We start from the raw sequence: 11,157 nt of genomic DNA on the forward strand, positions 1-11,157 counted from the left end.
ATGACTAATCCGAGGCGATACCAGGTCTGGGAGCCGCAGGACGAATGGCCCGAGGAGAGCAGGGAGCCGGTGATGACCGGCGACCTCTCGGACATCGCACTCGGCCGGCCTAACCTGTTGCACGAGGAGCGCTCCACTGGCTGCTGGGCAATGCTCCAGAATTGCCTGTGCCTTGGACGGAGGAGGCGGCGGCGGCGGCGCGCCAGGGAGCAGCGGTGGATGGAGGAGGTGAGGCTGAGGGAGGCGAGGGAGGCTGCCCAGCTGGAGCAGCAGATGGAGGCCCAGAGGCAGAAGCAGGCCAGGCTGCGGAAGAAGAAGAGACTCAGGGAGAAGAGGAGGCAGGAGCAGCAGCAGAAGGAGCAGTGGGAGCAGGAGTTCAGAGAGAAGCTCTTGGAGTCACTCAGAGAGGACCTGATCGCCTGCGGACTGGACCGAGTGCCGGTGCCTGAGCCGGCTCAGCCACACAAGCTGCCACACCTGAGGGAGCAAGAGAGGCGGAGACGATGCAAGGAGGTGAGGGACCTGCCGAAGTGCCGGAACAGAGAGAGGGAGAAGAAGAAGCGGGAGCAGCAGTGGGAACAGGAGTTCAAAGAGTGCAAGGAATCATTCAAAGAGGACCTGAAAGACCGTGGACTGGACCCAGCGCCGGTGCCGGAGCCTGTGCCTGTGCAACCTCTGGAGCTGCCCAACCTGAGGGAGATAGAGAGGCGGAGACAATGGAAGAGGGTGGATGACCTGCTGAAGAGCCGGGAGAGAGAGAGGGAGAAGAGGGCGCAGGAAGAGCAGATGATGCGCTGGAGAAGAGAGAGGGAGATGCAGGCGCAAGAAGACCAGCTGCGCTGTAGCAGAGAGAGAGAGCTCCGAGCACAGGAACACCAGCTGATCCGCCGCAGAAACACTGAGGAAACAGAAAAGGGCCGAGAGATGGAGCAATTGCGAAAGAGAATTCAAGAATTAGAAAGAGAGACTGAGTTCCAAAAACAGCAACATCAACAAAGAGGGATGGAGAGAGGGACCAAAGTGCAAGAGGATATAGTGAAGGAGAGAGAGTTGGAGCACTTGAGGAAGAGAATTCAAGAAATGGAAAGAAATATTGAGTTTGAAAAGCAGGAAGAGCAAAAAAGAGAGATGGCTCACCAGAAAGACATGGAGAGAGTGATGACGAGAATCAAAGAACTGGAACTAGAGGCGGAGATCAATAGGCTAAGACACGCTCACTCAGTGGAAGACAGGAATGGAAAAGTGGGAGAAGAGGAACTAAAGACAGAGCTGAAACGGATGCAGGGGATGGAGATAGAGAGATGGAGAGAGGTGGACAAACAAAAACAGCTGGAGATGGAGATGGAGCAGAAACTCCGAGAGATGGAGAACGAACTTCAGAGACAGATGAAGGAAAAAATGGAGGAAAACCAGAGACTCCTAGAACTGAAAATGGGACATGAGCGAGACTCTAAGAAGGTGATGGAGGAACGATTCAGGCAAATGCAGTCGAGCTTCGAGGAAAAACAAAGAGAACTGAACGAGCACGAGAAACAGCGGGAGAAGGAATACAAAGAGAATATCCTGCAGATGGAGCGAGCGCTTGAAAAACAGCGTGAGGAAGCTCAGACACAGCATCAAGAGATGCTTAAAAAGAAAGAGATGGAACTGGCGAGAGCAAGGGAAGAGACTGAGAAGAGAGGGACTGAGAGAGAAGCACTTGAAAAGCAGAAAGACTTTGGAATGGTAGAACACCAGGAGAAAGCCCTGCAGGTGGAGACAGAGCTCAAAGATCAGCAAGACATGACTGAGGCAAAGCAGAGAGAGATGCAGCAGAAAAAGATAGAGCGAGAAAAGGCACAGGAAGAGAAATGGAGAAAAAAGATGGAGAGAGAGCAAGAATATGAAAGACAGAAAGAGCTGGAAATGGCGGAATATAAAGAGAAGGCCCTGCAGATGGAGAGAGAGTTAAATGAACAGCGAGCCATAGCTGAGGCCAAGCAGAGAGAGATGCTGCAGCAGAAAGAGATTGAGCTGGAAAGAGCGCAGGAAGAGAAAATGAGAAGAATGATTGAGAGAGAGGAAAATGAAATGAAGAAAGAGTTGGGAATGAAGGAATATGAGGAGAAAATCCTGCACATGGAGAGAGAGCTCAAAAATCAGCAAGACATGGCTGAGGCCAAGGAGAGAGAGATGCTGAAAAAAACGGAGCGGGAGAGGGCGAGAGAAGAGAAAAGGAGAAAGAAGATTGAGAGAGAAAACCATGAAAGACAAAATGAGTTGGAGATGATGGCTAAAGAAGAACAGAGAGAGCTCGAAAGACAGCATGAAGAGGAGCTAAAGATGTTTGAAGAAAAACTGGCAGAGACTGAGAAACAGCATGTGAAGGAATATGAAGAGAAAATCCAACAGATGGAGAGAGAGCTCAAAAATCAGGAAGACATGGCTGACTCAGAGGAGAAAGAGATGCGGCAACAGAAAGAGATGGAGCGCGAGAGAGCACGAGAAGAGAAAAGGAGAAGAAAGATGGAGAGAGAAAAAGATGAAAGGCAAAAGGAGATGGAGATGATGACTGAAAAACAACAGAGAGAGCTAGAAAGACAGTATGAAGAGAAGCAAAAGATGCTTGAAGAACAAATGGCAGAGACTTTGAAACAGCATGAGAAAGAATATCAAGAGAAAGTCCTGCAGATGGAGAGAAAGCTCAAAAATCAGCAAGACATGGCTGAAGCCAAGGAGAGAGAGATACAGCAACAGAAAGAGATAGAGCGGGATAGGGCTCAGGAAGAGAAAAGGAGAAGAAAGATGGAGAGAGAAGAAAAAGAAAAACAGAAAGAGTTGGAGAGGGAGCAACATCAAGAGAAGGTCCAGCAGATGGAAAGAGAGCTTGAAAATGAGCTAAACATGGCCGAGGCCAAAGAAAGAGAGTTGCTGCAACAGAAAGAGTTGGAGCGGGAGAAGGCACAAGAGGAGAAAAGGAGAAAAAAGATGGAGAGAGAAAAACATGAAAAGCAAAAAGAGTTGGAGTTGGCAGAAAAACAACAGAGAGAGATAGAAAGACTGCATGAAGAGAAGCTAAAGATGATTGAAGAACAAATGGCAGCGAATGAGAAACAGCTTGAGAAAGAATATCAAGAGAAAATCCTGCAGATGGAGCGAGAGCATGAAAAACAGCAAGAGGAGGCAGAGGCACAGAAAAGAGAGATGTGTAAAAATAGAGAGATGGAACTAGAGAGAGAGAGGGAAGAGATTAGGAAAAAAGAGATTGAAAAAGAATCACTTGCAAAACAAAAAGAGTTGGAGCTGCTGGAATATCAAGAGAAGATGGAAAAAGAACTCCAAAATCAGCGAGACCTTGCCGAAGCGAAGCAGGGGGAAATGATGCAGCAGAAAGAGATGGAGAGAGCACGGGAAGAGATAAGGAGGAGAGAGATTGAGAGAGAAAAATATGAGAAGCAGAGAGAGCTGGAGATGAAGATGATGGCTAAAGAACAACAGAGAGAGCTGGAAAGACTGCAGAGCGAAGAGGAGCAGAATAATATGGAGAAAGCGAAGCTTGACAAAGAGAGAAAGCTGGAGAAGAAACAGAAAGATATGCAGGCAAGACTCAAAGAGGAAGAGATGGAGCTGCATCGGCTTGAGGAAGAAATGATGGCGGCTGAGAGGCGATATGAAGAAGAATGGAAACAGAAAGTCCAGGAGATGGAGAAAGAAAGGGAGAGAGAGGCCAGGGAAAGAGCAATGGTAAATGAAAAGAAAGAGTGGGAGAAAGCTGAAGCCGAAGAGAAAGATGAAGCAGAGAATAAACTAAAACAGAAGAAAGGAGAGCTCAAGAGTGAACCTGCTAGTACTGGGATGGGTGATGTAGGGAGCCAGGCAGTGTGCCAAGAGCAGAATGCCACAGAGGCTGAAGAACACCAGGACCTACATCAACCCGAGAAACAGCCAGCGGTGGAGAAAACACAGGCCGAGGCAGGAAAACAGGAAGTTGGTCACCTGCTGCAACCAAAGATGGAGAAACAAGAACAGTCAAAGGAGGTTAAAGTAGTCTACACGGAGGCCGAGAAACGACAACAGGAAATAAGAGAGAGGAGGAGAAGAGAGGATGAGAGGGTGGAGGCCTACAGACAGAAGGTGCTGGAGGAGGAGAGAAAACGCAAGCAGGAACGCGAGGAGAAACTCAAGGAGCGTCAGCAACAGCAGGAGCTCCAGCGACAGAAGGACGAGGAGGCGAAGAGGTGGGCGAAGGACCCCGAGGGTTGGTGCAAGCACCAGCGTGAGATGGAGATCCAGCGTGAGAAGGAAAGAATACAGCACCTGGAGTTGAAGTGGGCAAGGGAGGCAAAGGTCATCTGCGCAGAGGCTAAGAACGCAGAAGAACAAATCAAAGAGCTGAGGAGAATAGAGGACGAGAAGATCAAGGTCTACAGAGAGAAAAAGAGGGTGGAGGACAGAAAACACAAGCAGGAGCTGAAGGAGAAACACATGGAGGAGGACCGCCAGAGGGCGATGGAGCAGGAGCTCCAGCGACAGAAGGAAGAGGAGGTGATGAGGTGGGCCAAGGACCCTGAGGGCTGGCGCAAGCTCCAGAGCGAGCTGGAGATCCAGAATGAGGACGAGAGAATGCTGGAGCTGGAGCTCAAGTGGGAGAAGGAGACAAAGGAGGCAGAGGAGAGGAAGCTCAGAGAGAAGGCCCAAGACGAGGAGGCACAGAGGCAGATGCTGGAGCTAAAGCAGAGGCACGAAGAAGAGAGGCAGCAGGAGGAGCAGGAGAGGCAGGCCCAGCTGGAGCAAGAGAGGGAGAAGGAGAGCCAGGCAGAGCTGGAGAGAGAGAGAGAGTGCGAAAGGCAGCTGGAGATTGAGAGGAAGGAAGCAGAAAGGAAAGCGAAAGAGGAGGAGCTGGAGAGACGCCTGCAGGGCTGGGTAGAATTTGAGAAAAAGAGAATCATCATGAACATCATTGAAGAGGGGCAGGCAGTTGCTAGTAACCTGGCAGCTGCAAAGGCAAAGGAGGAGGAGGCTGCGGCAGAGGCCTTAAAGAAGAGTCAGAGTAAGGGGAGCAAGCTGGTGGGCTGGCTTTCGGAGAAAGTCCGCGGAGTTGGTGAGAAATTCATGCAACTATAAAGACACAGCCAGAAGAGGCATGTCAACATCTGTGGTAATGAAATGTTTTAAGTGAAAACACTGACATTCAATAGAATATATATCTATTACTCTTTAATCAGCCTGTTAGAGCTATGAAAATAACAGTGTTTTTATGGTTATTTTAACAGACTACATCAGTGACCTTGAGACCTTCAGACAGCTATAAAGAACAGACAGAGGAGTCTCAATCAACAAACCTATAACATCATCGCTATTACATTTTAAACCATCAAAATGTACACATTGACATTGCATTTTACACATTTACACATAATTATTTTATTGCATTTACTGTCATCTCACTACAACATAACATCATCATTACAAACATGTAACATCATTGCTGTTACATCTTCAACCGTCACAATTTACACATAATCGATATTGCATTTTACACATTTACCCATTATTTTATTTGGATTTTCATATCTGTTACATTTGCAAAAAAAAACAAAAAAAAAACATCATTTTTTACACATAATTGACACATATTGCATCTTACACATTTACACATACTTGGTATTTCATTGCATTCCATATTTCCATCATCTCACTACACATTTATTCACAATTATTGGCATTATTAAAATTTAATTATAATATCTTGTTTTTGTGTGTGTTGTATTAGGCCTAGGTGAATAAGAAAGTGCATTGTAGGCTACTGCATTATTAAAAACTGCAGTAAGCCGTGTCTTTAGATACTCTGGAAATCCAGAGTTCTCGCAAAAGCACAATTCTGGCAATAAGTGATGCACGTTACTTTTACCCCTTGCATCGCGAGGAACCAATCACAATCGGTGTATTTGATATAGGCGGGCCATGAGGCGAGCTAAACAGGGCCATGAAGCGAGCTAAACAAACAACTGCAATGAATCATGTCAGTAAACATTGGTCATAGTGTTATCCAATTGTGTGCAGTGAGATTTTCAAATGTATGCTTGGTGTGACCCCTCGAGTTGGGCCATTTTCATTATTCGTGGCCAGACCCTTAATCTAGATTACCAGGGTCTGGATTTTCAGGCTAGTTTTTAGATGTGGCAGGGTGTCAAACTTTAGTCTTTTTAATCAAAATCTTTCATAAGGCGTTGTCTTTGTTGTCCTTAAGCATTTAAACAACACAACACTGGATAACGGTAAAGCTCAAAAGCAGGACAAAAAGACTACTGATCAAGTGCACCCACTATTTGATAGTTTATTTTTAAATTAACAAGGGCAAACATAATTCAAATAATTTGAGATGAGTGGTTAATCAATGACACATATTCTCCTGCTCTGCTGACTAAAGAACACCAAGAACATCAACCTGAGAAACAGCAGCGGTGGAGAAAACACAGGCTGAGACAGGAAAACAGGAAGTTGGTCACCAGCTGCAGCCAGGTGGAGGCGGAAAAAGTATTCGACACAGAGGCTGAGAAATAAGAACAGGCGGAGGCGTTTAAAGTAGTCTACACAGAGGCCAACAAACGACAACATGAATTGGACGAGTGGTTAATAATGACAAAGTACCAAATTGTTATTTTGTGATAGCCAGATTGGGTCCGTATTCTTATTTAGTAGACTGATATACGCAAACTGGAGTGAGTTATTTTTAGCATTCTCCTTTATTTATAAAAAATAAGATAGGATATTGACTACTGCATTATCCCTATAGTGTTTTATTTTTAATCTTAAGTAGATTTTTTTATCATCATCAATTCATCATTAAAATCATTAAAAACCTCAATATCATTAAAAACGTATTGCACTTTCTGACTTCCTTAGTCAATTTGCAAACACCTAGTAGTCTACAGTACCCTACACAAATAGGCAACTACTCCTTAGTTGCTATATTATTTTTTTTTACAAAGGATCAAGGTGTGTATCCTTTAGTCTTCTCAGTGCAGCAAAAACCACTAGCCTACAACACATTTCAATCATTAAAGATACCTTGCAGGGAGTGTGCCACACAAAGGCTTTGGCAAACTAACACATTTCAATTTCACCAGTTTGTAGATTAGAGTCTTGTTCACAGTGACACTACTTCACAGACTTTAATTGTCCACTTATTAGATTAGGCTACTCTTACACGTGCAATAGCACTCTTCTCCGTGCAATAGCACTCTTCTCCAAGTAGCCCTGGCTGGAAGTAGTGTAAAGCCATCCTTTGTACTTTATCATCCATATGATAGAGGGCGCTGTAGCTCTGAACGTTGGCGAATCTAACGTTACTCGAATCGGAGAAGCAGAAACGCAAACATGGCTGCGAACGGTAAAGCTGGCAAACCAGGGAAACCTGGAAAGGAATCCCAGCCGCTGATAATTGCTAAAACTCCTGCAGAGGAGCAACGATTGAAATTGGAAAGACTGATGCGCAATCCTGTAAGATGTTATGTTTTGATTGTGACCTAGAGAATCGTTTTTTCATTGAACGCGTTAGCATAACTAACGTTAGCAACTTGCGTTAACTCACCTCCCCAGTCATAATAATAACCACTGCTTTGTTTCTTTCCTTTCTTCTTTTTGTTTAAGGACAAACCTGCACCTATTCCAGAGAGGCCAAAAGATTGGAATCCTCGTGCTCCTCCAGAGTTTGTTCGGGATGTGATGGGTAAGCGCAACACTGACTAACTGGTGGCCCATAGAACAATCAGAACCTGTTGGATATAACGTCAACATTTGCCCTAACGTTACTTGATTCATTGGTTATCCAGGTCATTGCTTAGCTGGGATAATGTGATGTTAGATGAATAAGCAGTCCAATAAGTCTTTAAGCAGTTCAACACCCTATGCTATGTTGTGTTGTGTTGTGTAGCGTCAATGTTACACGAAAAGCAAAGAACACAGACCTTATTTCGTATCCCATCTGGCGTGATGCTTTGTTAACGTTAGAGCTACCAAAATACAAATTGTTCCTCAGTTCATATATATCTGTGTCTCTGTTGGAACAGTCAACTGTGCAGCGAAATTGGGTTTCTACATCTGATAAAGTGCATTTCGAGTAAAACAATATCAATAAAAAACAACAATGAACAGAACACAGGCAATGACAGTGAAAGTGGTGTTGTAATACATAAATACATACATACAATAGAGAGGGGTAAGACAGGCAGTCAATTGTCATCTGTTGATAGATATCCCATCTGTTTTTTTTTCTAGGCTCCAGTGCTGGTGCTGGCAGTGGAGAGTTTCATGTGTACAGACATTTGCGCCGACGAGAATACCAGCGACAGGATCACCTGGACCGAATGTCTGAACATGTGAGCTCTTTAACACTGTTTCTTTCTCTCAAGATTTTGCTTTTTTTAACATTAAGCATGCTGTAATATCTGATCTGTATGTCAATAAACAACATTCTCACTGTAACATTGCAATAAGGCAATTGAAAGGACATTTTATCTCTCTAATATAAATTATGGATTTTATAGCAAAAACTGGATGAGGACTATCAGGACAAAATAAAGGAAAACCAGCAAGCTGCTGAGGAAAGAACAGCCAAGCGTCGTAAGAAAAGGTATGAAAGGAGTTTCTTTTTTTTCTTTGTTTTTTACCTAGTTACACTAAATTATCAGCAACTTGTTGGTATCAAACATCCGCATCTCACTGCCTCGACACAGGGGTGCCTCAGGGTTTGGTACTGGGGCCCCTTCCCTTTGCCATGTACACCACCTTGCTGGGCCCACTTGCATGGCTTCTCACTGCTATACAGATGATGCCCAACTCTGTCTGTCATTCCCGCCTCCCGATGAGTCCATGGTCTTGACATGGATCTCGGAATGTCTCTCTGACATATTCGCATGGATGAAGGATCATCAACACCTCCAACTTAACCTCTCGAAAACCAAACTGCTGGGCTTCCCAGCCAAACATACTATACATCACAACATTTCGCTTCTGTCGCCCGATCGTGCCACTTTGCGCTATTCCGTTTAAAGAAAAACCAGGTTGCACCTAACCAAACACGCCATCGAGCTTTTGATATAGATCATGGTTATCTCTCATGTTGCGCCCTCCCGGCTTATGCCTTGTAACTGCTACAGATTATCCAGAACGCGGTGGTGAGTCTGGTTTTCAAAAAAAAAGGCCATCTTAGCATCAATTTATGTTACTCCTTGACCGCTACGTTCCTCCATGGATCATTGTCTGGCACTGTCACCTCTACACACAACAATCCAGACTTAATTTGCAGATCCCCGATAGTGGAATAATCCACCAAGTGCTACCAGAGCAGTGGCATTCCTCTTTATCTTTAAGGAGCTCTTGAAGACCCAACTCTTCATAGAGGACCTCCTCCCCTAACACATCTCACGTCCCAACACGCCTAACGTGCACTTCACATGCACTTCTTTTCTTCCACATCCTTCTACCTCCTCTCTCTACCGCTATCTCTTTCAACCACACCTTGACTACTTAAAACGTCTGCATTCCTCTTGTAGTCTCTTGGTGTTTGTAAAGCAGTATTAATTGTTATATAAGGTCTCCTTTGCAATTTAGGTTGAATGTTATTCCTCATTTTGTAAGTCGCTTTGACTAAAAGCATCTGCTCGATGAGCACATGGCTGTCTGTTTGGATGCGTTGAAATGTTTTTCAGCCACTAGAGTGTGCTGTTTAGTACTGTAAATAGTGTTATGCTGAATAACTGCACTGTGTAGGCTAAATGGTATGTTTGTGCATTGGAATAAAAATCCTTAAAATAGGCAAAACATATGTTTTTTTGTTTTGTAGGGAAAAGCTTAAACAGAAGAAACTGATGGCAAAGAAAGCCAAACAAGAGAGCAATAAAACTGAAGGTAAGAGACTTGATACTCTTGAGAGTGAATAATATTAAGTGTGCAGGGCGAGGGTGAGAGTGAGAGCAGCTGCCTTTCCCCTTTTACTTCAAATGGGTATATTATGCAGGCAAATGCTGTTAAACATTTCTAGTGAAAGACCACTTTGTTGAACCACATATTGACTGTAGCGAACCATATAAGAGAAATGTTTTGTTATCTCGTAGGTGTCCTCATTTGCATAAAGACTACTCCTTGCATTTAATTTACAGTTTTGCCTGATCTATACAATTTCACCATAGACTTTTATATAGCTGTCTGGTTCTGTAAAGGTCACTCTGAGTGCTCATGCTGGTGTGTTTTGATACACAGACTCCGAGAGTGAATCCTCCAATGATAATGAAAAGGAAGTGGAGGGGGCTGAGGATGATGCCGAAGTTCCAAGCTTTGTCATGGGGAAGAGGTGATTGGTCCAGACCAGACCACCAGACGGCCCCCACCAAGTCGTAAGCGACATCCCCAACACGATCTACCCACGCAGGACCACAATTCCCTTTTTTGTACCTTTGGTTATGGAAGCTGGTTGTGTTGTTAAATGAAAGATCTGCTTGACTGTTGGAGGTGTAGAATGGTGCATTGTCTTAGCTTTGATACTTTGTCAGGACGGAAATTAATGTTAGCCTGCTGTGGGTTTAAAAGAAAAACGACTCTTCTTTAATTAGGGGGGATTACAGATCTGTTGATGGTGAGGATGAGTGAATGAAATATTGTCTAGGTGTTACTTGCATACAGAAAACTCCCATTTTGATTTGTATTTTTATAGTGATTGTGTGTACATATTTTTTAATAAAATGTAAAGACATAAACTGTTGATTAACTTTCCGTTAATATTTTCACACGGTTAAATTTAACTCATTGTCTTCTTTGCAGGAGGAGCATGTTTGTATGTTTAACATACATAGTTAAAATTCCATATAGAATGCACTGCAGACTTCCTGTAGAACAAGACTGCATAGCAATAGGAGGAATCTGCACTCATATTTCCACTACTTACATGTCTGTTATGACATGAATGTCCTGAATGTTCTGCTATATTAGGCATTGTGCTGCAATCCTATTTTGCTGTTACAGAGCAGTAGGGTATTAAGCCTCCCGTCGTTTAGAGGCTTAATGGATGATGTCATTCTTGTAAAGGTTGTACCAAATGTAAAATTTAAAAACAACTTTCTTCCGGATCTGTTTACTTTTCGTGGGATTTAAGCCTCCAAATGCCCTTTTACCCTTTCC

General features: G+C 44.1%; 2 protein-coding genes across 2 annotated transcripts; both read left to right on the plus strand.

Annotated features, from left to right (window-relative positions):
• LOC143112732 (uncharacterized) lies at nucleotides 1–5,103 on the plus strand. Its single transcript, XM_076274997.1, has 2 exons — nucleotides 1–1,791; nucleotides 1,927–5,103. The coding sequence occupies exons 1-2, from the start codon at nucleotides 1–3 to the stop codon at nucleotides 5,101–5,103; spliced, it is 4,968 nt and encodes a 1,655-aa protein (XP_076131112.1).
• A 2,229-nt stretch (nucleotides 5,104–7,332) lies between these two features.
• prkrip1 (PRKR interacting protein 1) lies at nucleotides 7,333–10,741 on the plus strand. The gene is made up of 6 exons (XM_076274290.1): nucleotides 7,333–7,482; nucleotides 7,633–7,711; nucleotides 8,260–8,360; nucleotides 8,529–8,614; nucleotides 9,827–9,891; nucleotides 10,243–10,741. Exons 1-6 carry the CDS (start codon nucleotides 7,360–7,362, stop codon nucleotides 10,335–10,337), a joined length of 549 nt encoding a protein of 182 aa, XP_076130405.1. The 5' UTR covers nucleotides 7,333–7,359; the 3' UTR covers nucleotides 10,338–10,741.
• The last annotated feature ends 416 nt before the right edge of the window (nucleotides 10,742–11,157 follow it).

Source organism: Alosa pseudoharengus, unplaced genomic scaffold, assembly GCF_046254945.1.
Source record: "Alosa pseudoharengus isolate Yale_2024_CS ecotype anadromous, Long Island Sound unplaced genomic scaffold, YU_APseudo_1.1 YU_APseudo_1.1_scf_8, whole genome shotgun sequence".
Lineage (NCBI taxonomy): Eukaryota > Metazoa > Chordata > Actinopteri > Clupeiformes > Clupeidae > Alosa > Alosa pseudoharengus.